Source organism: Crinia signifera, chromosome 1 (genome assembly GCF_055691185.1).
Source record: "Crinia signifera chromosome 1, ASM5569118v1, whole genome shotgun sequence".
NCBI classification, from domain to species: Eukaryota; Metazoa; Chordata; class Amphibia; order Anura; family Myobatrachidae; genus Crinia; species Crinia signifera.
Window position 1 is genome coordinate 125446656 of NC_139217.1, and position 27426 is coordinate 125474081.

The following is a 27426-nucleotide window of genomic DNA, read 5'->3' on the forward strand; positions in this document are numbered from 1 at the left end:
AGATTTCCCATAGGGAACAATGTTAAATGTCTCAATTTACCCAATTTTCCTGTTCAATGCCTCAATTGACCCGATTTTTCCATAGGAAACAATGTTAAATGGGCCACAGAGGCCAAATAGGCACCCTGAAGTGTATAATGGCCACCCGAATTGTTAACGCCACCCCACGATCAACGTCAACCCGATGCGTGGCGAGCGCAGCGGTACGCGTCCTACGACCTTTTCATACCCCCACTATCCACGTCGGCGTGGAGTTGAGAATAGAAAGTGTGGCGAGCGCAGCGAGCCACCGAGCCCGTAGCGTGGCGAGCGCAGCGAGCCCCGCGAGGGTACGCGGACAGCTGTGAAGCCCGCGAGGGGACGCAGATACCTGTGAAGGTATCCGCGTCCCCTCGCCACGCTTCGGGCTCGGTGGCTCGCTGCGCTCGCCACACTTTCTATTCTCAACTCCACGCCGACGTGGATAGTGGGGGTATGAAAAGGTCGTAGGACGCATACCGCCACCCCTCGCGGGCTCGCTACGCTCGCCACGCTTCGGGTTGACGTTGATCGTGGGGTGGCGTTAACAATTCGGGTGGCCATTATTCACTTCAGGGTGCCTATTTGGCCTCTGTGGCCCATTTAACATTGTTTCCTATGGAAAAATTGGGTCAATTGAGGAATTGAACAGGAAAATCGGGTCAATTGAGACATTTAACATTGTTCCTTATGGGAAATCTCGGGCATCTCGTCTGTCGCATCGCACCTGATTTTTTAGTGCATTCAATGCCCAAGATGGCCGCCCTTCTAAGTAAAGAGTACCAATTATTTTGTATATTTTATATTATTTGCTGTATGTTTAGTGATCTAGTTTGATCTAGTTTTTAGGAGTTTGGATTAAACCTATGATTTTTTCTCTTAACGGAGCACCGAACCAAATTAAGGAACTAAAAAGGGGGTATATAAATCAAATTAAACAAATAAATAAAAATAAACAAGGGGGCAGCTAACTGTGTGATGGAAGAAACATATCTCTATAATGGCCCTTATCGGGGACTTGTTCTTGTAAATAAATGGGAATGGGGAGTGGCCTACAGATTATATCTGTAGGGGCACAACGATACAAGACCAATTGGGGGCTCCGTTCAGATGAGAACGCATAGGGCATTTGTACTAACACTCCTGCCATTAGTGTATATCTGTAAACACTGATGATGTAATGGTATGTAAGCTTTTCTCAACAATGTATATATGAACTTGAATTGAATCCTTTTTGACCAATGTACCAATGCACACCTTGCTTCAAATAAAAAAAAAAAAAAAAAAAAAAGAATGTCCTTCATATTTTGTGTTAGGCATAATACATAGTATATTTGGCCTTAAAGAACAGAGTATCTGCTTGTCGCAGCCCTTATGACTGCGGAAAACACAGATCCATGATCCACGATTGCAGACATGTAAAAGCTGCACTTACATTATCACAGTAATTTAATACAGCTAATTGAATTCACCCTTAAGGCCCATACACACTGGGCAATTTGAGCTGAAAGCAACTTACTTTACTGCTCAGTGTGTACAGCCCAGTGGTGAGCACTGATCGCGATTGAGAGTATCAAATAGATTTGGTAATATACAGAAGTATTGGAGCACTTTGATTTTGGATAACAGGAGCATCTTTTACTTTCATGCTAATAATATACATTTTTATATATTTGTTACAGTGAAATTAAATCAAGTCAAATATATTAGTAAAATATCTGAAACATACCATATGCAGAAGGAACTGCAGTGAAAACACACAGTACAGCTTTAACATCTGTGTGTTACGTGGATGTTTGAATGACATAAGCGAATGCTTTAAAGCTGATAAAACCTAAAAAATATTAAAAGTAAACTCAGCACTTTACAGTATAAATTGCAATTATATCAAAAACATTTACGCAATATTTATATTTTTTAAAGTGCAAACATAATACTGTTGGCATAAGTTTTTTCAAGACATATACAGTACAGATTACCAAAAAAAGAAGAAAAAGAAATCCGTTTCACTAGGATGTACTCCTCATCCACATTGTCCCGCAGGACCTAAAAATAACATTTGATATTCTCTTTATAAATGAACAATTAAAGGTAAAAAGGCCATAATTTACTGTTCATATTGGTCAATTGTATAAATTGTATATGACCTGATATATTCAGTCCCTGTGCCAGGGATGTAGATAACGAAATATTAAAAACAACGTAATGAATATAGAGTAGAAAAGAAAATTTGAAGCTTAAAATCTTTAAACTGTTGTTATGATCTAATTTATTCTGGTACCTTTTTAGTAGGTATTCGTGATGTTGAACCAGTGTGTGCCTTTTATAACAAACAGTATTTAAACCGCTAAGTGTGATATGTTCTTTATATTTTTACAGCTGATATAGCTTGTTAAATTAACGTTGCAGTCTTCTGTTTTGACATACACTGTAAAATATCTTGCTTGAGGTCACAATTTTAGTGCCAGAGTGAAAGAGCTCCAGTCTGGATGTTAATCATAGGCACTGACTGCAAAGGAGTGAGGACTCTCATCTTGTTGGAGGAGGGAGGAACAGCCGATTATTAACGGGGCCCCGTTTTCTGTTTTTTCCATCTACACAGCTGCTGGACTCCCAAAACCTTAAAGATGAGTAACTCACTCCCTTTTTTTATCCACACTGTTTAACTTACTGAATAAAGCCATTCATTTATCCTAGTGAATGTGTCACCTGATGATTTGGACCGAAAGCCATCGATAGCTTAACCTCTTGTGATACGCCTATACTCGCCTCATCATTGTGAGTAACCTGTAAGGGGGGATCCCCGAATTTATATATCAATGTTACACTTGATGGTTCTCCTGTAGTCCATCAAAATAACATCAATACATCACAAACAGTATTACACGAGGAGTGTTGCACCTCTGTTGTTCTTCTTCCCCATGTATTAGTCTCCTAAAGAGAAGAGACTGCGGAGAGGAATAACCAAAAACAGTAGAGTAACACCCAATTTTTTTAAAGCGCTTTTTACATAGGTGTAGGGATTCTTTTTTTCTCTGGATGTTAATCATGCATTATTATTGTATTTTGCACAGTCCAGGCTTTTATATATTTGTATATATTCACTCACAAAGATATTTTAATAATGTGGTGATGAGCAGTGTATTCAAACTTAAATAACATGGATATGTGCCCCAATTCTAGGACAGATTATTGTACTTTGAACAGCTCAGACTTTTATTTGTATGCCGTCTGAGCATGTCCCGAATACTGATGAAACAGTTAAATAATTTCTATTTGTGGTAATGGTACACAAATGTGCACGCTGCAGCATACCACATATCACACAAACACACAAATGCGGGCTGCAGTCTCAGATAGGGTGCCGGTCGTGTTTGCGCAAATGAGTACCGGAGTCTGTGTTTCAGACCTCCATACTTCAGCACACTCGCAGCCTCAGGATCTGTTCCTGTGTATTGCTGCGTGTGCTGACATGTATATCACGCTTCTCTCAACTAGCGCCTAGACCTCCGCCATGCATTTCCCTCTCTGCAGTTTATAATAAGCAATATGAACATTATAGCACACACAGGTAATATGAACAACAGTTTACAGCGATATTCCAATTCACATTTCGCTTTCTTTAAGCTTTGTCAAGGCTTAATCTAAGTGTAACACTTAGCGGTCCCTGGCACAGGGACTGAATATATCAGGTCATATACAATTAATACAATTGACCAATATGAACAGTAAATGATGGCCTTTTTACCTTTAATTGTTTATTAATAAAGACAATATCAAATGTTATTTTTAGGTCCTGCAGGACAATGTGGATGAGATGTCCTGCGGGACAATGTGGATGTAGTTAAACTGATTTATTTTTCTTCTTTTTTGGTAATCCATATTCTAAATCAGTTGAGAGCACCCACAACCAGAGAGGTCCAGTATATATAAAAGTCCCCTCTGTTTGAAAATAATAAAAAAATATTTTCCATCCACTACTGATAACACTTTCAGTACATTATATGGTGCGGGTCAATCTGTTTGTGTGTGATATACAGTCAGATGCAGAAGTAGATGCAGCAACAGCTTTTGGCTGTTGTCTGTCTGTCCCTTGTGTACAGCCATGAAAGGACCAAGCAAGGACTGAGATGCCCATGCTCTATGGACACTCTAACACTGACTGCTGTGTCCTTGTACATGACCATCAGTCTCACTATCAATACTTACATCAACCCTAGGGGTTTGGCCTTCTATGCCTGCAACTGTGGGTCTCACTGACACGCCCATGACAATTCCATACCATGCCCACTGAGCATTTCTAACCACTCCAAGTCATTGTCCAGGAACACCTATAACTTCTCCACAACATTTCTCATATGATGCATCTCAACAACAACACCTTTAGGAGTACACTTTGGTGGGATGTATGAAGCAGTGAAAAGATTGGAGAAGTGTACCAGTGGAGAAGTAGCCCATGGCAACCAATCAGCCAGTGGCGTAACTATCAGTCAGTGGTGTAACTATAGTTTATGTGCCACCACAAAATGTGCCATCACAAAATGTCCACCCCCATATTGCAGACAGTTTCAGAGAACGGTCTGCTATATAGGGGCGGACATTTTATGATGGTCCATCTCCATAGCATCAGAATGAAGCCAGGAGGGGGAGCCGGGACCACCGCAGCGAATACAGGTAAATCTGCAGGCAGCTGTGGCGGCAGCATTACAATAGCCCTGCAGCCCCCGGCACCCACACTTACACAGCGCCTCCCCGCTGCCGCAGGGGCTGTAGGGCTATTGTTACGCCACTGCATTCAGCTGCTGTGTATCATTTTATAGAATGTACTTGATAAATGCTGATTGGTTGACATGGGCAACTTCTCCACCTCAACACTTCTCCATTCTTTTCACTGTTTCAAACATCTCCCCCTCTGTGTAAAGCATGCACCTTACAGGTATTTTAGAAATTTGGTGCATGTGCAGGTGCAAAACCATAGCTTAACTACTGAAACATTGGCACCTCGTGCAGCTCCAGGGCAAACGCAGGATTTCTATAAGGGGGTTTCCAAATGTGATGTGGCTAGGATGCCGGCATTCACTATGCAAACACAATAGTTTGTGGAGGGGAGGGTTAGGCTATGGGATGGTTAGGCTGCAGCCTGCAGGAACATTAGATTGCGGAGGGGAGGGTTACTCTGCGAGAGTTAGTTTGCGTATGGGAGGGTTAGGCTGCGGTAGGGTAATTGTGCGGAGGGGGGGTTTAGGCTGTGTATCGGGGGCAGGGGTGTGGGTTAAGCTGCAGCAGGGAACACTTGGCCTTGTAGATATGGAACAGAGATGAGGCACAGGAGAGTTATTATTACCTGTGTCAGGGTCCCCCTAGCTACTCAGCACACTCTGTCAGCACTGCTGACTGTGTAACTAATTATTGTGACAGTGTAGGATGGGTGCTCACCTCTTCCGATCCCATTGCCTGACCTTTGACCTTCTTATACGGTCAGAGCAGGGGTCTGTGTTCAGTCAGTGTATGTGGTCATCCTCCGGGTTCCTTCCACTCTGTGAACTTAAAAAGCTGGGAGGACATGCGGTCCCTGCAGAGTGAGAGCAGCTACTGTGTGCAGCTGCTGGCCAGCGTATCCAGGGCAGCAAGCTCCATACAGTCGCTGACTTGTGCAGTTCCCTGCAAGCCTGTACCCCGTGCATTTACAGGTATTGTGCAGCTGTGCTAGCAGTGCACCAGGCTCAGGCTGAAACGTCCAGCAGTATAAGGAGTCAGTGCAGCCACAATGGTCAGTGCAGCCGCAGCCTAGGGCTTCTCAACAGCCCTGGCAGCTTCCGGTATGTGAGAGAGGAGCCAGGACTGGAGCACTGTACTGTAGATTGGCGCCCGGCAATTTCAACACTGTTTAACTCCTTGCGCTGTCCCTGCCTGCCAGTGTCACTTCCCTTGTAAAGTAGTGAACTCCGGGCTCCCGCCACGGCTCTGCTCAGTGCCCAGCACATCTGAAAAGTTGTGCTGCCGAGCACTCAGGAGAACCAGAAACCCCCCTGCGTGCGCCACTGAGCTGTTATAAAATCATAATTTCTTCTAATGCAGATTTCAAATTTTAGAGCTTTGTAATTCAAATTAATGATTCCATATTTTTCTACTTTGTTAGTTTACTCTTCAGCAGAAGACGATTTCCCGCCTCGCAGCCATGCCCCCTTTTTGGCATTCGATCCCACCTGCCAATTCAGTGTTGAGGCAGCCGGGAACAGGACATGGTCACGGCTGCGTTGAAGTAGCAACAAAAACAATACATTTTATTCTCTGTAACGCTTTATATTTATTTCTGACAAACAGTTGGCGGGCACACAGACATCGCACCAACTAAGGACAATAACAGGTGCTGTTGCAGAAAAGTGATGGGTGTTCCTTGGTAGTGACTGGGAGGTGGCCAGTAGCTCACACCAAAATGGGTTTTTCAGTGATTTTAATATTATTGTCTGCATTTCCAGATGCACAACCGTAGTCATAGGAGGCCATGTCCAGACAGAGACAATGCACTTACCATAGGGCTGTTGCAATTTTTAATGGAGTGACTGGGGGTCTTGTATAAATTGGTGTTCTAGATCTTGCACAATCAGCCACATGCATACCTCCCAACCATGGTTGTGCACAAAGGAAGCAGTTTGCAAATGACAGATTTGCAATCGCCAACATCGGCTGCGCATTCGCTTTTGCATGCTACTCAAAATCAGCTGCTTAGTCTCTTGTACATAATAGGATGATGTCAATGCTACTGGGAATATCCATGCAGATATACAGAGATAAGTACAATAAATACATAAAATACTCCTAATCAGGCGGTAGTGCTAATTAAATAGCAAGCAGCTGGTCAAATTCTGGGGACCATCAATCTCCCCAATCAGGAAAACCCAAGAAATACTATATACAATAATTGAAAAAAAAAAGATTTTATGTCCGAAAGGTATGCAAACCAGCCAGCAACAAGGGGAATATACACAAGAGGGACATGTGAGGATGTAACGGGACGGGTGTCCGATGGACCGATCACAAGGTATGAGAGGTATCTTGATAAAGGAAAATATCTTTTCGAAACGCGTTGATGACGTTCCTGTTATTCATGTAATCTATCCACGAGGAGGACGGAGGCGTACGTCTGAAGACGGAAGGTGTCATAGTCTCCAGTGTCTGCAGCGCTTGTGACCGGTCCATCGGACACCCGTCCCGTTACCACCTCACACCTCCCTCTTGTGTATATTCCCCTTGTTGCCGGCTGGTTTGCATGCCTTTCGGACAATAAAATCTTTTTTACCTTTGGAGATCGGGGTCCTGATTACAAAGAACCTGCTACGTGAACGCGTGGCAGAACCATTAAGTAAGTGTTACATTTGTATCAGTGTACAGACGTGGATGTTCATAGTGGTAGAAGATCCAAAGAAACCATTATATGTATGCGGGGCAGAACTTAGAAGTAAGTGTCTGCCAATCAGGGGTGAATTAGACCCCAGTCGTTGTTTCAGTTCCTGCGCCTGCAACATTGTTTGGATGCGTGGAAGTAGGAATTGGATTTATGTTGCTACAATCACTTGCTACAATCACTAATTGAAGCCCACTTTTCTGCAGCGCTGTTTTTTTTCAATTGTTGTATACAATAAATACATGTCATTAGGCCATGTGAGCATGGGCAATGTGAAAAAAAAAATCACAGGTGCAATCGCTTTTGCAAATAATTAGGCTCAAACTGGGAAATGGACAAATTTTGGTACAAAAAAATGATTGTGTTAAACTTTTTGTGTTAACCATTTTCATTTCAACCTTTTACCTGTGGGAACCTTTTGTACCTGTCATAATCAACCTTTTTACTGTTGATCTTTTCATCCTGTGGGGGTCAATCTATTCACTATCTAGCTTTGCTGTAGATCTATTTTACAATACCCCCAGGTTATTTATTTTACAATTGTGTCAACTCTTATGTGTTTTGATGTCTCTGGTCTTGGATCCTTGCATAGAAAGGCTTACCTTGGCCTTGGCATCCTCTTTGTCATCGGCTTTTACAGCCAGTAGCATTAATCTTAGAATAAATGAAACGCTCAGAGGAAATTGACCTCTTAGCTCTGGAACATTGGACTTCATGAGCCTTTTCACTTTTGGCATTGGAATATTGAAAAAGTATATACTTCCTAGTAGGTCTTGACCCCGTCTGCCAGCACGTCCTGCCATCTGAAAGTGGAGAAGAAGCAGGGTAAGCATATTTAGCTGCTATTGGCATGTTACATCATCACACAAATGCAGCATACTGTACAGAGAAGTTCAAATAGTATTCTAAGAATATGCCTAAATGATCAAGTACTTAGGGCCTGATTCAGGCCTGCACTGACTGCGGGGTGAGCCAGCTGCCTCCGTCGCTTCTGACAGCTTGTAAAGCGATGTCACAGCGCAATACAAGCAGTTAGCAGACTGTTCACCCCGCAGTCAGTGCTGGTTGAGCTGCTGCAGGGGACACAGACAATGCTGGAGCCTGGAGTTGTAAGTATACTGGTGTAAAATGAATGTGGTGTGTGTTTAAAAAAACTTTTACTTTTCACTGTCACTGTTTTTTTCAACATTCTTTTTACAGGTGGACTACAAGTTCAAGGGGGCCCATTAATGCCCCGCATCCTGGGACTTGTGGTTCGCCAAGTCCCAGCATGCAGGGCCGGCCTTCTGGGACTTGAAGTTCACCTGTTAAAAGCAATGTTTTTTTTAAACGTTTATGCGTATCAGCCCGGCATCCACCGCCCACAAATGCCAGGGACGGCCCTTGGCTTCAAAATTGGATGGGTAAAGCCTGGGGGGGAACGGTAACCCCATTATTGGGGGTTCCCTACTCCCCCAGGTACCCCGTCCAGGGCTGTCCAGCCACAATGGGCATGATATGGCAGGGGGACCTTATGTAAAAAGTGTCCCCCGGCTGTGGCATGACAACGCGGGTTGTTGGAGCCCGGTGCTGGTTCCAAACTAAAGGGGACCCCCAGTCTTTTGTCCCATGTATTTCTGAAACCAGAACTAGTCCAAGAGTCTGGGGTTGGTTTCAGAAATACGGGGGACCCCTTCGCTTTTTTAACACATTTTTTAAGACAGAACCATACACAGATCTCAATGATCTGTGCATGGTTCTGTCAAATGCGCCTGTCAGAACCTAGTCTATTTTTTGCGATTTTTAGTAACGTTTTCCTGTAATCACATCTCATTAAATTTGTGAGTTGTATACTTTATAATGGGAAAACATCTGGATGCGAATTGAAGTGTTACTAAAAATCGCCAGGTCAGAATGTTCAAATTCGCGGCAAAAAGTGGGATTTTTTTTGCCGGAATTCGCATCCTATAAAATGTGCGATTTTCAAAAAAAGTGCGATCTTGGATAGTTTTTGGCGATATTATCGCAAAAGTCACGATATCGGACCTCACTAAATCTCGCCCAATGTATCTTACATTCCTCTGCATAAGAAATGTAAGATACATTGATATTAGTAGTAAAAAGTTATCAAATTATAATTAACCTATTTGTGTAGCTACTGGACCGTCAGAACAGAAATAGAGAAACAGTATTTACTCTAAGTATTTCTCTTCATTACCTACTCTGCCTCTCCACTCTTTCCTATACTCCTCTGTTTGCCATTAAAATGCTGGGCGTTCCCATGGGTATGCGGGCCCTGTCTACATCCCGGGCCCCCCAAATAAAAGTAAGTTCAGACTGACTTTTATTTGCGAAGGCAGGAGAAATCATTTGATGGTCGGCGACCAACAAATGATTTCTCCTACAACGTCGGCATGCGATGGGATGTGTCTTCAGTACACATCCCCTGGCATGGGTGCGAGGGAAAATGGTGGTGGAGAGTGAGGATTTTTGGCGGGGTGGCGGGGCCAGCACTCGATAACGACCATCTTCGTAGCTTACAGAGTCAACCAGAATCAGGCCCTTTATTCTGTGTAACAGGTGTAAAGGATGATAGATTGGAAGGAGAGAAAGGAGGTCAAAGGAGATTGATGGAGCTGAACTGATGGATTGTAAAGATTTTGAATGGCAATGGGAGGAGTATAGGAATGAGTGAGTTACTATTACACCTGCTGAATGCACAGCCTGGACACCTCTAGACCCAATGTTCTCAACCACTACTTTCTATTCATCAAAATATCACTATCTACTTTGTTTTGATTTCAGTTTGCCATTATTCTCCAAACATCCTGCTTGCACTGCCTTTGCTTTCCAGTACACCCACTTTTAATAGTTTATTGTAGTATTTTCACCTACTCACCTAGTATTTTAGAATACTCCTCTGAACAACACCACTTAACTGTAATGTACTGTTCTATACCGGAGTTATGGCTCTATGACCCTGTCATATACCATTCCACTACCATACTTGCTCTCACTCCCCACCCAGTTTCAGACCACATCCTGCACCCATAACCCAGCTAACCTTATCCAAATCTCCGCACTCCCTTTCTCCAGTGGACTCTAGAGTTCCAGATCAATTTACAGCAAGCTGCTCACTATCCACAACCTTTTCATACCCCACCCTTAACATACTTACAATAATCAAAATCTGTCTCTCCTCCTATGACTCCATCTCCCATGCTGCTCCATCTTATCTGGCTCTTCTACCCCATTCACCTCTGTATGGCGACCATTTACTGATCCCCTGGCCACTCCTCCCCATTTCTCGACAACTTCACTGGCCATCCCACTTCCTCTTCTTTGACCTCCGCTCTATCATCCTCAGTGACTTTAACATCCCAATTGACATGCGTAAATCAGCATAAACTAACCTGTCAGGAATCGCGGTGAGTAGTCGCATCTGCGGCCACGTCACTTACTATTGCGCTGGTGCACCCAGCGGCACAGACCCACACTTTGTCTTTCCTCTGGCCATGACCCATGGCGCGATGTCCCCTGTGTCCCTCCAGGCCCCGCTAGTCATGCCACGTTGATTCCACACTGGTACCTCGCTGCATGAGCACCGCCGTGACACCTGCGATCAGCTTAAAGGCTGAACCAGTCGAACCGCTTACTCTCAGACCAGCTACCCCTTACTGGCTCCTAGGCCAACTACCCGCTATTGGGCTAAGTCAGTGAATAACACCATCTGTGTCCTGACCATCGACAGTCATCACCAGCTTCCAAGCTCTTGACAATCATCACAGACTCCCAGGCCATCGACAGTCATCTCCAGCTCCCAGGCCATTGAAAACCATCAACGGCTCCCATGCCGTCATCTCTGGCTCCCAGGCCGTCAACAATTATCTCCAGTTTCAACTGTTCCAGCTCCCAGGCCGTCAACACTCCCTGGCTTCAGGGCCATTGATACTTACCTATGGCTCCCAGGCCATCAGCAACCATCCCCGGCATCCATGACCATTGATACCCTCAGTCTCTAGACTGATACTCATTAAACTCTAAATCTTTCTCAAGATCTCTAGTGTATGCTCCGCAGAGTCCTCTGTCACCAGTCAGCTAGTTCCAGAGGATCAGTGCAGGGGGGCGTGACCTGCTCTTCAGGCACATCTACAGTTGGAGCCCCTGTCAACTTTGTTCCTTAGGTCATGGCTCACTATGGCTATCCTATTGTTCTCAGCAGTAATACAATACATAGAACAATATAGTACGGGATTAGCATAGTAATTCTATTACTCACTTAATCCAATTAACAGGCTAAATGAGGAGGGCTCCATCTGTAAGTCCACAGCTCTTCGCGGGCTCCTGGGTGAGCACCACTGGCAAGTTAGACTCCGCACCCCTGTTCCTGGTCTCTGCCAGACCTCTGGTCCAGTGCATGTCCTCACGATACATTAAAAAACCTTGTTTCCTGTTTTCAGTGCCCTCCACTGGCCCACCTAGTTCACAGCCAGGAACATAGAAATCCTTGGTGCTGACACAAACCTACTCACCTGCTCATCTGGCCTTTCCCAATGAACCTCCACCCCCACTGACCATCTTGGCAACTCAGTGGAGCTTGACTTCACCCACCAGTATGATTGATCTGACATTTCTAATTCTCTCTTCTCCTTCTCCCACACTTTACATGTTTTCACCCTCTCTTCCTCACTCATAGGCCCACCATCACCAGACACATGTTGGGTCTTTCAATCCTACTATCTCAACCTCCCTCAATATTCTCATTTCTCCACTATCCAACATGGCCTGTCCCACCCAGGTGTTCTCCTTCTATAACTCCACCCTCACCTCCACAGTTGATTTTGTTGCCCCCATGTCCCCTGTTCCCCACATCCTTGGCACTCCAAAATGACTAGATTCCTGCAAAAATGTTCATGTACAGATGAGCACCTCTGGAGAAAATCTCACTCTCTGGCAGATTTCTCCATTTCAAGTTTATTGTTTCTTCCAAAAACTCCAACCTTATCTCTTCTCAGTTCTCCTGTCCATGCTGCCTCTTTGATATGTTCAACATGCTCCTACACCCCCCTCCCATCCTTCCTCACTGCTGACTTTGCCTCCCTCTTCTCCTACAAAATTGAGGCAATCCTACACAAATTCTTCTCCCATCTCCCCATGTCAGCACCTACCATCCTCCAGCCAAACCACCTTGTGCTCCTTCTACCCTACCAGAAACAAGGAAGTCCACTCCCCCATCTTATCCTTTTCCCACCTCCAACTGCTACATGAACCCCTCCCAAATCCTATACTTCATCTCCCCCCACTCTCTGTTCCCACTTTGCTCACCTCTTATCATATTACTCTATAGCAACATTTTTATCTCACCATTCAAACATGCTCTTGTTTCTTTTATCATTAAAAAACCCAACCTTGATCATTTCTCCCCCACTAGTTACTTAACATGCATCTTTTTTCTGTTACAATGCATCTGATTTGTAAAACAGTGCAAATTGGATGCACAAGCAGCTTCTGCTGACCATACCTTAAAAAAAGTCCAGGCAACACTCGTCACTCCCCCAAACTAGCATCATGTCACTCATACTGTCACTGACAGGGGGCTTTGCAGAACCACAACCATAACATTTTTATGTAAACCATACAAATGGTTGTACAGTATGTTTTGCATGCAACCATTCATGTGTAAATCATCAGCCCTAAATACACAGTAAGTTGCACAGATGCAATAGTATATATAAAATCCATTGTGATGTATAATATACCTGTCTGAAGTTCAGAGCATCCAGGAAAACTGAATCCTGTAGGAAAACCACAGATTTACATGGCATGTTGATCCCTAGGGCAAGTGAACTGGTGGCTGTTATAACCTGAGAAGAAACAAATAGAATCTTAATGCACGTACAACATTTTTTTTCCCAATGTGTTTTTTATCCATGAAGGAGGCTACAAGATAACAGCACTCATTGGTCTAGTACAGTGGTTATCAAACTGTGGATCCCAACCATCTCAACATGGAGTTGTGACTCCATGTTGCTGACTCCTCTTCTAATCTCTCAGCCAGTGATCCATGGAGTCTGAGAGTGTTTGTTACTTGGAACACTGGCTTAGAGATCTGAGAAGTCATCAGGCAGCTCCAGTGCTCTGCCTCTCCTGTACCCAGGTCCGGTATAAGGCTTCTCAGCACCCTAATCAAAACTTCAATCTACTGACCTTCCCCCAAACCCCATACTACCACCAATAGTCAATTTCCAGCCCTCATGTAAAAGAGTGAAGGTGGCATCTTAGAAGTTCAACAGCCACCACCTACATTAAGTACAACAAAGGAAACTTTCTTGTAGACATCGTTAATTGTATGATAGGCAGACCTGGTGGCCAGATACTGGTGCCCTAGGCATTTGTCAAAAACTGCCTAATGTTAGAGACGTCCCTACCTATACCATCCAGAAGCAGCTTCTGCCACCATTGTCACAAGCAGGCTGCACTCCTTGATCCCTTATCTACACAGGAACTTCACATGTACGGTTCCAATTAAATGATTCTGTGCATGTGAGGTCTGCTGACCACACATAGGGTGGCCATTTGGCGGTTACTTGCTGGGAACTTGTAATAACTCTAATTGTCTGTCGGGGTCCAAGATCAAAATAGTTTGGGGAACCCCTGGTCTAGTAGATACACCATGAATAATACACATTATTTGTATTGTTTTCATTTTACAAACATATTGTCTTCATTACATTTGCCATATGGCTTTCACCTATGTATCTTGATTATTTATAGTCGAGCTGTTGCTAATAATTGTCAGAGCTGTAAGCATCTGTGAAGCTGCAGGGAAAATATCAAACAAATTTGTATTGGACATTGACAGTGACATAAAGCTCCTATGATACAATATTCAAATTCTGCCTATATGCACATATTCATATATAACTCCTTTGAATTGTAGATTCACAGTATAGTGCATTTGGAAATTGATACATTAGGTTTGTGTTTCTTTGATTTATAGTTGTAAAGAAAACTGGGTCAATAGTGAACAATTCACTCTGCTTTTGGTATGCTGGGTTACTGCACGTAACACAAAAGACCAAAGTCTGACTAGGAATGCACACAAAAATGCATCCCTCTAACTAAAGATAACCACTCAAATGCAATGGGTTGTAGGCAGCAGGATAATGAGAATTAGAATGTTCCTCCTTTATAAAATGAATAATATTTTTGTGGTGTCTGCAATATCCTATTATCCCCAATGCCACTTGGGCCGATAAAAATTATTGATGGTCATTATCACAGTATCCAAATAGGGAACATTTTTATTCGATCCAGGATAAGGGATAAGTACAGGATCCCATTTGCTATTGCAGGACTTGGCAACTGCCTATTGGGGATTATGCTTTGCGTGCTTTAGGCAGAGGACACAGATGCCATGGGCCCAGCAGCTTGGAGAGGCAATTTCACTGCACCCTTTTAGATTCTTTTTTTATTTTTATTTGGTGCTGCTGTGCATCAAGTTTGGTTCACTTTCTGTGAGGGAGGAGGAGCCGCCCTCAGTGTGTGCACAGAGCCACTTCTTAAAGAGAACACAGAAGCATAACGGTAGTAATGGAGCTGGCGCTATGCAGCTGATGAAAGTGGATAGATATTGCATGGATAGTACCACACAATCCTGTTGACAGTGAGACACCCTCTCCTTTACCACCCATCCATCTGTCTGTCTATGCCAGCTCCTGTCCAATCTTCTGGCTGACTTTGCCCCCAGTGGTGCTTTGTCTGTGCACCTGTCTGTCAATGCTGCCAACAGCCATCCATGCACCCATATGGTGCTCTGTCTGTCCGTTTGTCTGCATATGCGCTCCGTCCATCTGTCTATCCACCTATGCCACGTTAGAATTCTCTGTCCATCTGTTTATCCGAATGCTCCTTCAATTCTATTTTAACATCCTTTTTTTGCCCATGCCTTTTGCTCTTTTCTTTTGGGTCAATTTTGCACAAAAGTGGCAGAAAACACGTGAATTCTCTGATCCACCTGTTTTTCACCCATGACAAATTTTGTCGGCACTTTAATTGAATGCCTCCCTCATTGTCAGAATAAAAAGTGTTGAGACATTTGAATGGTAACACAACCAAAATCCAGAAAATCGAATGTATTTCAATGACAGCTGTGGGTGGTGTAAAATACTCACTCTTAAGTAGCCCATCCTGAACAGCATCTCCACAAACTTCCTTTCTTTAGCAACCATTGCACCATGATGGAAGCCAATGCCTTTTCTTGATAGAGATATGAGATTTTCTCCAAGTCTGGAATATCTTGTACTCCAACAAATTTGTCTCAATGTCTGTAAAGAAAAATATTTCAATAAAGTAGAAGAAATAAAAAATAGGAATTTGGTACTCACCGGTAATTCCGTTTCTCCTAATCTGCAGGGGACACTGCCTTAAACCATGGAAATTGGGATGTGGTCAGGAGGAGCCGGCACTTTTAGAAAATTTGACCAGCTGGCTACTTCCCCTCCCATTCCCCTGCAGGCTGCAGTCTTTAGGATAAACCGTGTCTGAGAGAAAAGGAGACCCGGAAACCTCTGGGAAGAATTAACCAGACAGGTAAAAGCAAACTAACAAAATTAAGGAAAAAACCATCACCAGTGAAACCATATGCTTTCATTCACACTATTTAAATATAATAGAAACAGAGGCGCTGGGAGGGCGCGAAGTGTCCCCTGCGGATTAGGAGAAATGGAATTACCGGTGAGTACCAAATTCCTATTTTCTCCCACATTCAGCAGGGGACACTGCCTTAAACCATGGGAATATACCAAAGCTACCCCCATGGGTGGGTCAGCGCTACTCTCCCTGTAACACGGCCTGGCCAAAATTGGCCTCCGGCCTAGCAAAAGTTTCCAAATTTGTAAATTTTGATGATAGTATTAGTTCCTGACCAAGTGGCCGCCCGGAACACTTGGGACAGAGATATTCCTCTAGCGGCTGCCCACGAAGTCCCCACTGAATGAGTGGAATGGACTGACAGTACCACTGGAACAGGACGTGAAGAAAAAAAGATAAGCTTCATGTATAGTCAGGCAAATCCAGCGAGCTAATGTCAACTTAGATGCTGGAAAACCCCTTTTTCCTGCTTCATACAGAATAAACAAAGAATCCGATCTTCTGATAGCATCTGTACGATTGACGTAAAGACGTAATGCTCGAACAACATCAAGAGATGACAGGTACCACAATTCATTCACCACTCATTGATATGAAATGCCAACTCAACTTTCAGCAGATAATCTTGACGAGTCCTCAGCTCTGCTCTGTCACGTTAAAAACTAAAAAAGGGCGAACGGCAAGACAACGCACTGAGGTCCGAGACTCTATGAGCCGAAGCCAAATCTAACAACATAAGAGTCTTCCAAGTTATACCCCCATGTGTAAAAAATCGTGCTGAAACCTCCCTTTCCCTGACCGGGAATCGAACCCGGGCCGCGGGGGTGAGAGCGCCGAATCCTAACCACTAGACCACCAGGGAGTGATTAAATAACTCCTTTTTCAGAAAAATAAATAGTATTTTCTCCTCTTTTATATGGAAAAATGCGCGTCCTAGAATAAAATTACAAACTTTGATGAGGAAAAGAGGGAATGGTGGCATGTCTCTACCTGACCTCAAATTGTACTACCTATCTGGGCAAATAATATCATTAGTGGGGTGGATGGATGGGGCAACAGATAACGAAGGGATAAAGGAATTAGTATTGCAGAATGGAGGGGGTAATACACCCTTACAAAAATTAGTAAAAGGTCAAGTTTTAAAACGAGATCCCCCATTGGTTACACAGGCAGTGAAAATTTGGAGGGAAGCCCATAAAATAATGAAATTCCAAGCAATAGAGGTGGACCATCCGCTATGGGATGCAAAAGGTTTTAAGGAGCTTAGAGATCTTCAGGTATCCAAGGTATGGAGTCCATATAGGATCACAGCCATGAGTCAACTATATGTGGGTGGAGAATTAAAATCATTTAACCAATTACAAGAGGAATACTCGCTACCCTCATCTTATTTCTATAGATATGTACAATTGAGAGATGCATTAAGTAAACAATTTAAGGGATCACCCCCAGAATTTAGGGTCTCCCCAATTAAAAAGATATTGACAGAAAGCAATAAAGTTAAAAAGGTGTCAAAAATCTATAACCTTCTATTGCGGGTGAAAAATGAGGAAGGATTGATTAACCTAAAGGAGAAATGGGAAAGTGATATTGGGCGGATAGATATAGAGGAGTGGAACATCGCGGTTGCATCAGTGTATAAAGCTACAAATTCCATCAGAGTTCAGCAAATACAACTATTTCTCTTACACAGATCATATATCACCATGAGTAACCTGGTGAAATTTGGGGGGAAGACATCAGATAAGTGCCCAAAATGTAACAAGGCACCAGGCACGTTCTATCATTTACTATGGGAATGTCAGGAAGTTCAAGGGTTTTGGGACAAGGTGAAATCGACCCTGGTGAAGTTGGGGATTGAGGAGGAGATCCTCACATCAAAATGTTGTCTATTAAATATAACAGGCGATGGCGTAATGAACAGAGATGATAAGGCATTCATTGCCAATATGTGTGCCTTAGCAAAGGTTATGATAGCCAGGACATGGATGGCAAAAAAGGCCCCGGACATCAAAGGTTGGAGAGCACTGGTGGACTATACGGTCCAACACGAAAAACACATTTATATTCACAGGAACACTTTAAAGAAGTTTAATAAAATCTGGCAAAAATGGTTAAGAAAATAAGGGGAAAGAAAAAAAAAAAAGTAAAAAAAAAAAAAGCAAATAGATTAAGGAAATAATTTTTGTATAAAAACCCGTGACGGTTTAAATATAACCCACAGAATAAATATGAAACAGTTGCATAGTAAAGTATATTGCACTGGAAAGTTAATAGGTAGTACACGAGTAGAATACACGTATCGATCACATATAAAATTATAAAAGGATTAATAATACTATACATTATATATTTAGAAAAGTATTTTTTTTTTTTTTTTTTTGTTAGTAAGAAAGGGGTTCGTATAGAAATAGAAGCTATCCAGGTTCACCAATGAAATAAAGATGAGAAGGTATAGATGGGGCCACTATAGAACATATATACACTATGTTATCATGAACGCCATATTTGTATTTTTCTTTATAATAAGTAAATAAATATAGAGTGGTAATTGTAAACCATGTAAACAAAGAAATAAGATACATCACCGGGTAGGGAGATTTTTAAATAGATGGGAAATGAAGATGGGCAAATATACAAGGAAAATTAGATTCTATCATCATGCGAGAACAAACTGAATGGTAGGGGCAGCACTGGATGGATATGTATGTTGTATGTAAGTGTCTATGTAGGTATGTCAAGGGGCAAGTATTTTAATATGTTAACAATATGCGGGGCCTATTGAACTACTAATGGAACTGTATGATGTTTGTCTTTGTCTTTTTTCTATGTACTCTGTCTTTCGAAATAAATAAAAAGTAAGTAAAAAAAAAAAAAAAGAGTCTTCCAAGTTAAGTAGCGTAAATCTACTGTCTCCAATGGCTCAAATTGTTCTGACTGCAAAAAGCCTAGAACTAAGGGAAGATCTCAAGGCTCTGTAGGGGCCGTAAAGGGAGGTCTTAACCGAAGCACCCCCTTCAAAAAGGTTTGGACCTCAGGAATTAGGACCTTACTTTTAATGTACTTAGACTTAGACCTGCTGTGAAACCTGACTGTAAAAAACGAAGAAGTCTTGTCAAGGAAAAGACCGCCTTTGGCAACTGACGTCACACCATATTATATATGCCTTCCAGATCCGATGGTAATGAGCTGACGTGACCTCCTTCCTTACTTTAACCATGGTAGAAATCGCCACCGCTGGAATACCTTGTCTTCTTAATAATTCGGCCTCAACAGCCCAGTCAAATAAAGACGAGACAAGTAGATCTTCCCTCAGTGGCAACCTCCAAGGGTAGTCAGGGCCAGCGCTACCCGCTCAGCAGAGGATGCAAAGCAGGTAGGCGCTGGGCAGGAGAGGCGCCCTCCCTGCTGTACATCCTCTGCTGACAGAGGCGGATTGGTCGGCCGGGTCATAGGACACCAGAACCGGCCGCTATCCCTCCTGGCAGGGCCACACGCACAACCTTCCCTCAGCCCGGCAGCAAATACTAAAACTACAACTCCCACAAACCCTTGCCAGGCACAGCACGGGGTGCATTTAGGAGTAAGCTGCTTGCCTATAGGCTGTTTGTGTAAGAGAGTAGGCAGGTACTGAACTCAGCAGCAGCAGCAGCAGTGGGAACTTCAAAGCAGCTGCCGGGCTGTGACTCGAGTACAGTGGTAGTGCTGAAAATGTAAGTAGTAGCGTCAGGGGTTAATCCCCGGGTCAGACATTCCCTCTGCCCGTGAGTGGATGTCACATATGCATATCATCGTAGTCTTACAGGTGACTGAGGACGGATGGTGGAGGCAGCAGCAGCAAGTATGTTTGTGTATGTGCTATGCTGCTGCTACTCAGGAGGTGACCACCCAGTCTGCTCTGCCCGGCAGGGAAGGGGTTACAGGGAAGCTAATTTTCTGAGCAGAGCATTATAACTTCCCCCTGGCCACGAGGGATCAGGTGCTCAGGACAGGACAAGAGGGTCGCTAGTGTGGAGCATGAGTGAGGGGGATAATGATGGATGGAGGGAGGCTTTATTTACACAGTTACACACTGACCTTGCAAGGGTCACACAGTCCCCACTCTGCATTAACTGTTGTTTTGCAAATCACATTGTTCTAGCCCTCATTTCATAGTGCAATATATCAGCTGCTTATCTCCAGTCTAAATAAGTTGATATCATTGCAGTGACTTTACCTGTTATTTTACTAATACTAGAGTCTAGGAATAGTAACCCATGAATTACCAGATCCTGACTCATTTCCTAATAGTCACTACATAGCCCCTGTACTATACATACCCCCTGCACATAGCCCCTGTACTATACATACCCTTTGTACATAGCCCCTGTACTATTCATACCCCCTGTACTATACATAGCCCCTGTACTATACATAGCCCCTGTACTATACATAGCCCCTGTACATAGCCCCTGTACTATACATACCCCTTGTACATAGCCCCCTGTACTATACATAGCCCCTGTACATAGCCCCGGTACTATAAATACCCCTTGTACATAGCCCCCTGTACTATACATACCCCCTGCACATAGCCCCTGTACTATACATAGCCCCTGTACATAGCCCCTGTACTATACATACCCCCTGTACTATACATACCCCCTGTACTATACATACCCCCTGTAAATAGCCCCTGTACTATACATACCCCCTGTACATAGCCCCTGTACTATACATACCCCCTGTACATAGCCCCTGTACATAGGCGAATCTAGAATTATGGTAATGGGTGGTCCCAGATCTAGATATAATAGCAGGGGTAACTTTGCGCGGCTACGCCGCGCGTCAAAAAGGGGTGTGGCCTCATGGGAAGGAGGCGTGGCATCACAAAAAGGGGTGTGGTATTACACTTTAGACCATACACAGTAATGCCCATTACACATTTTAGCAAACTCCGTAATACCCATTACACATAAAGCCACACACCGTAATGCCAATTACACATAAGGCCACACATCATAATGCCCATTACACATTGTGCCACACATCATGATGCCCATTACATACTATATAACAAACCGTAATGCCCATTACATATTTGCCACATAAGTGCTGCTTACCTACGTGCTCATTCCTAGGGGGTTCTTGCTTGATGGCACCATAGTACCCATTACACATGATGCCGCACACCATAGTACCCATTACACATGATGCCGCACACCATAGTACCCATTACACATTATGCCGCGCACCATAGTACCCATTACACATGATGCCGCTCACCATAGTACCCATTACACATTATGCCGCGCACCATAGTACCCATTACACATGATGCTGCACACATAATGCCGCTTACACATGATGCTGCACACCGTAATGCCCCTTACACATTAAGCGACACATTATGCGTAATGCCCCCACATACCGCCACTTATAGCATCCCTTAAGCAATGCCCCCAAAAGTGCCACTTACTGTACATTTTTATATGAGCCTTCGCTGCTGCTGCAGGGAGAGATGGAGAGCGGTGCAGCTGCTTCTATGGGGAGAGGAGCAGAGTACAACGCAGAGCACGCTCCCACTCCCCTCCTAGTGCCCCCTCTAGCCGAGTGGACATTTTAAATATTGTGTGTGCTGTTGTTGTGCGTGACGTCGGGGGAGCACACCGGGCGCCAGCACCACATGATTAGGGGGGGGGGGGCTGAGGTGAAAGCGGGGAGAAGAATTGGAGCGGAAGCTGCAGGGGTGACTGTCATTGACAGCTGGGGCAGAGAGCAGGGGGTTGCCCGGCTGTATTCAGAGCACTGCAGGTCACGGCTGTTTGAAATAATACCCCTTTCACAACAGAAAATGCAGGGATTTACCCGGGAATATGGTCCCAGGATCATGCAGGGACATTCCCAGGCTGACCCCTTATACACCAGCCTAGTCCCCTCTCCCTACCCCCCTTTAACCAACCAGCTATATCTTCGGAACCAACTGACCCATTTACATGAGACCAGTATCATATTGCAGAACTTTTGAGTTGGCTTCGAATGATTTTGGTCCCGTGAAACTGGGCTGTTTGGTTCCAGAGAAATCTGCCCTCAAAGAACATAAACAGTCATGAAATTACATTTAAGAAAAAAAAAACGGTTTAACCTCAATATCCCAGGAACCTCGAGCTTCAGTGATGCCGAAGGGGGAACTGGCAGCCGTTGAACTGGGTGGGGGTTGGAATTAGCGGGTCCCATGTTATCCTATAGGGAAAACGTTCCAGCTTTGCCTGGCCGTATCTCTGGTTCCCAGGGGGCTAGAGACATGGGGCTGGGCTCGTTGGAAAGCCCCATCCCTCAGCTACAAAATGGGCTAATGGGTGGTCCTTTGCACCCCCGGACCACCCCCTAGATTCGCCTATGCCCCTGTACTATACATACCCCCTGTACATAGCCCCCTGTACTATTCATACCCCTTGTACATAGCCCCCTGTACTATACAGTACATACCCCTTGTACATAGCCCCTTGGACATAGCCCATTTACATACCCCCTGTACATAGCCCTTGTACTATACATAGCCCCTGTACTATACTTACCCCCTGTACATAGCCCCTGTACTATAGCCCCTGTACTATACATAGCCCCTGTACTATACATACCCCCTGTACATAGCCCCTGTACTATATGCTAATGTCGGCAACTGGTGTGGGCACGCATATAGGCAATGCTACTAATGTCGGCAGCTGATGTGGGCACATGTATATGTGGCACCCCGACCTGGACCAATTTGTCCAGCGGGGGCCGTGTTAATAGGGTTGCTAAGCAACCATGTCTTATAATGCCGCCCGGACTGCGGACTTCAAGGGGTTAATACCCCATTCAGTGGAGGGCGCGAAAACCTGTCCCCCGGCTGAGTGATGGCCAAAGGGGAGCGAATGAGAAGGGAGAAGAGGAGGGACCAAGCAGGTCAGAGGTCCCGGAAGCGCGGTGTGCGAGCCGCGTGAGGAGAACGACTGGAGGGGGCTGGAAGAAGGGCCCGACGGGAGAAGACCAGCGGCGTGGACAGGGAGAGCCTGAATGCCGGCCGAGGACCCGCTGACGCCACGGCAGCAGAAGAAAGAGCCGCCGGGGAGAAGGAGCAGTCGGCGGGGAGAGACCTCAATGCGGAGCAGGAGTAGCGCGGCTGAGTGAGGCAACGCTGCAGTAGCAGCGCCCCCACTAGCGTGCTCTCCTGAAGAAGGGCTGAGTGTGGCAACGCTGCTCCCACAGCGCCCACACTAGCGGGCCCAAACCCAGACTATTTCTTTTTTTTTTTTTTTTTTTTTTCCTTTTTCCCGGAACATTTCTTTACCTAGTTCGATGCCCGAGGACGAGCATCCTTAAAGTGGGTGGATATGTGGCACCCCGACCTGGACCAATTTGTCCAGCGGGGGCCGTGTTAATAGGGTTGCTAAGCAACCATGTCTTATAATGCCGCCCGGACTGCGGACTTCAAGGGGTTAATACCCCATTCAGTGGAGGGCGCGAAAACCTGTCCCCCGGCTGAGTGATGGCCAAAGGGGAGCGAATGAGAAGGGAGAAGAGGAGGGACCAAGCAGGTCAGAGGTCCCGGAAGCGCGGTGTGCGAGCCGCGTGAGGAGAACGACTGGAGGGGGCTGGAAGAAGAGCCCGACGGGAGAAGACCAGCGGCGTGGACAGGGAGAGCCTGAATGCCGGCCGAGGACCCGCTGACGCCACGGCAGCAGAAGAAAGAGCCGCCGGGGAGAAGGAGCAGCCGGCGGGGAGAGACCTCAATGCGGAGCAGGAGTAGCGCGGCTGAGTGAGGCAACGCTGCAGTAGCAGCGCCCCCACTAGCGTGCTCTCCTGAAGAAGGGCTGAGTGTGGCAACGCTGCTCCCACAGCGCCCACACTAGCGGGCCCCCCGGCGAAGAAGAGGTCCAGCAGCAGCCTAGTGACGGGCAGGAGCCTGCGACTTGATCCTGACCCCAGGTACCATCCTCCCCTGCTCCCCCGGGCACCTTTATTACATGACCCCGCACGCCACGCAGGAGACTGTATCGACCCCGGGTACCTCACACCACCCTGAAACTCCCCACCAGGAGGACAAATGGGCGTAAGCCTGTGCCAGCAGAGCCCCGGACACCCAAAGGGGAACCCACTATAGGGTAAGGACAGCCCCCATCCATGGTCTGTACTATTAAGGAGCCCCACACTAGCTCCATTAGAAGCTAGAGAGTTAGCCTCCAGTCAGCATACTTTGCTGGGGGGGGGCTACTGTGAATTCTAAAGACACTGCTATCACTAACTCTACCAAGAAGGAGTTCATATTGCCAGGAGAAAGTTTCTACCCTTTATTAAGGTTACAGTATTCGCCCTTCGCCCAGGGGCATCAGCCCAAGGTGTACACCTAGGAGGGACTCATTTCAGATAGTAGTAGTAGGATATGTTTTTATTGCATGACCCATTAATGTTGGTAATTTGTATGTGTTATAGGCCGTGTACTTATTGATCACGTGTGCGTAGGTGGCTAGGGCCACATAAGATTACTAATATTGCCGAGTGAGGGCATTATCTCCACTGACCCTGGTTGACGGTCTGCGGGATGTACGCTCCCACTCTCCAGTGACGCGGGAGTTCCGTATCGTACCTAGCGTGAGGTTTTTGGATACTCATGTGAAGTAGTAACCTGCTAGGCGGGTGTAAAATTAGCATTGTAGTGCTAAGCTATTTTAGGCTGGTTACATGTATGACAATTGTTTGCTTCACTTTGCACTTAATAAAACGTAAGTAGTTGTACTGCTGAACGCCTGGTCTTGGTTCCTGTGGAGTGTGATCTCGACCCCCTCAGCAAAGAATCGGTGTGGAATCGAGAGCCTCTAGCAACGCAAGGTAATCTCCTTCTCCACGACCCCGACATATCACATATAGGCAGCGCTACTAACGTCGGCAACTGGTGTGGGCACATGTATAGGCAGCACTACTAATGTCGGCAACTGGTGTGGGCACGTGTATAGGCAGCGCTACTAAGGTCGGCAACTGGTGTGGGCACGTCTATATGCAGCGCTACTAATGTCGGCAACTGGTGTGGGCACGTATGTAGGCAGAGGTACTACTGTCAGCAACTGGTGTGGGCACTACTTGTAAGCAGAGCAACTACTTTTCGCAACTGGTGTGGATGTTATGAATAAGCAACGCTACAAATGTGGGCATATGCAGTAGTACTCGGGGCATTATGTGTAGCATAATGTGTGTCAATCATATGGGCATTATAGTGCATGGCATATTATTTAAAGGGGAATTACAGTGTGTGGCATAATGTGTAATGGGCATTATGGTGTTCTGCCCATTGATGTGTGGCATTACGAATAATGTGAATTACTGTGTGTGGTTACTATAATATGTTATAGGCTTTGAGGTGTGAAGCATAATGTGTTATGGGGATTATGGTGTTATTGGTACTTTTATGTGACCACGCCAATTCCCAATGAAGCCACGCTTCTACAATTTTGCGCACTGTCCTTCGGCGCGCACTGTCCCTGTTTTTTCTCACATGGCACCAAAATGGCTAGTTACGGCACTGGTGCTGTGTTAGGTGAATAAGATTGTGATACAGTGTGGTGTAATTTGGAGTGGGAGCATTATTGTGTGGCCACCCCCTCCCTTTGTAAAGTTTGGGTGGGCGCAAATTTATAGTTTGCAGGAGGGCGCCCAACCCCCTAGCACCGGCCCTGAGGGTAGTCCACCAATAAGTGTTGGATATCTGTGTACCATGACCTCCTCGGCCAATCTGGAGCAATCAGAATCACCACAGCTGATTCTCTCTTGATTCTCTTGAGAAGCCGAGGCAGAAGAGGACACGGTGGAAAGGCATATGCCAGACTGAACCGCCACTGAAAAAACATCTGTTGCTGCTGCCGCTGGGTCTCTCGATCATGCAAAGTATAGAGGCAGCTTGTTGTTCCTTCTGGACGCCATCAGGTCCACCTGAGGTATGCCCCACCTGAGTGTCAACTGGTGGAACACTTCTGGACTTCTGGATTGCACTTCCTTGAAGCAGGTGTGATGCTTGAAGCAATACCAACAGAATGGCTCTTATCTCGAGCAGATCGATATGAAGCTGAGACTCCTGTTGAGACTAACGTCCCTGAAATGATTGTCCCAGTGTCACTGCGCCCCAACCTCGAGGGCTGGTATTGGTCGTTACTAATGTCCAGTCTATGAGACCGAATCGACGACCTTCCCAGAGATGGTCTGTGCAAAGTCACCACAGCAGAGTCAGGCTTGCATTGGGTTTCAGATTTATGCATTTGTGCATTTGAAGGTGAGACTCCGACCATTGGGATGTCCAATTGAAAAGTCCTGGACCAGAACCTCCCATACTGAAGGGCTTCAAAGGTGGCTACCATCTTCCCCAATAACCTTACACAGAGGTGAACTGTCAGATGTTTTCCCTCCAACACTTGCCTCACCAAGGCTTGGAGGGACAAAATCTTGTCCAAAGGAAGATATATCCGTTGTTGGAAAGTGTCGAACAGGAGCCCTAGGAACAAGAGTCTCTGGGCCAGCTGTGATTTTGGAAAATTTACCATCTAGCCATGTTGGATCAGAAACTGATATGTGTGGAAAGCATCCAAAATCAACCTCTCATTGGACGGGGCCTTGAGGAGGAGATCGTCCAAATATGGGATGATGGTGATCCCTTGTTGGCGTAAAGCTGCCACTATGCATGCCATTATTTTGGTAAAAATCTGTGGTGCTGATGAAAGACCGAAAGGAAGTGCTCGGAATTGAAAATGAGCCTTCTGCACTGCGAACCGAAGAAATTGCTGATGCGGTTCCCAAATGGGAACATGGAGATATTTGTCTCTTATGTCTAGAGACATGAGAAATTCCTCTGGCTCGAGACCTGCCACCACCGAACGTACCGACTCCATTCTGAATTTGCGGTAAACAATGAAGTGATTTAACCCTTTGAGATTGAGGATTGGACAAAATATGCCATTTGGTTTGGGCACCAAAAAAATATTTGAATAAAAACCTCACCCTCTTTGTTCCACTGGTACTGTTACAATTACTCCTAATTGCAATAGCCTTTGTATTGAGGACTAGAGAGCTTCCCGTTTTGACTCCAATGACAGACGCCCTATTGTAAAAAAAAATCCTGGAGGAAAAGCTGTGAACTCCAGCTGGTATCCTCTTGATACCACCTGCTAAGCCCACAAATATGTGCAAATCTGTCGCCATGACTCTGCAAAAGCCAACAGCCTCGCACCCACCTGGGAACTCCCCAGGTGGTGGGGGAGCCCGTCGTGCAACAGGCTTTTCAGGGGGCTTCTGCTCCTGGCGGCGAGCTGTAGATACTGTGGGGATAGAAGTGGCTGCTCCTCTGCCACATCTTCCTCTAAAGGCCG

General features: G+C 45.3%; 1 protein-coding gene and 1 non-coding gene across 4 annotated transcripts in view; both read right to left on the reverse strand.

The window, feature by feature from the left end:
• The window catches only part of LOC146060135 (putative ATP-dependent RNA helicase DDX60), a 215099-nt gene that overhangs the window by 50740 nt on the left and 136933 nt on the right, over positions 1-27426 (reverse strand). For all 3 annotated transcript variants that reach the window (XM_083173076.1, XM_083173067.1, XM_083173058.1), the window contains 4 exons: positions 15577-15729; positions 13162-13266; positions 8026-8226; positions 1748-1852 (listed from right to left, as the gene is read on the reverse strand). In XM_083173076.1, coding sequence (XP_083029202.1) covers positions 1748-1852; positions 8026-8226; positions 13162-13266; positions 15577-15729 — 564 coding nt within the window. The remainder of the gene's footprint in view (positions 1-1747; positions 1853-8025; positions 8227-13161; positions 13267-15576; positions 15730-27426) is intronic.
• On the reverse strand, positions 16845-16916 carry TRNAE-CUC (transfer RNA glutamic acid (anticodon CUC)). Its single transcript has one exon. It is a non-coding gene; the product is annotated as a tRNA-Glu (tRNA).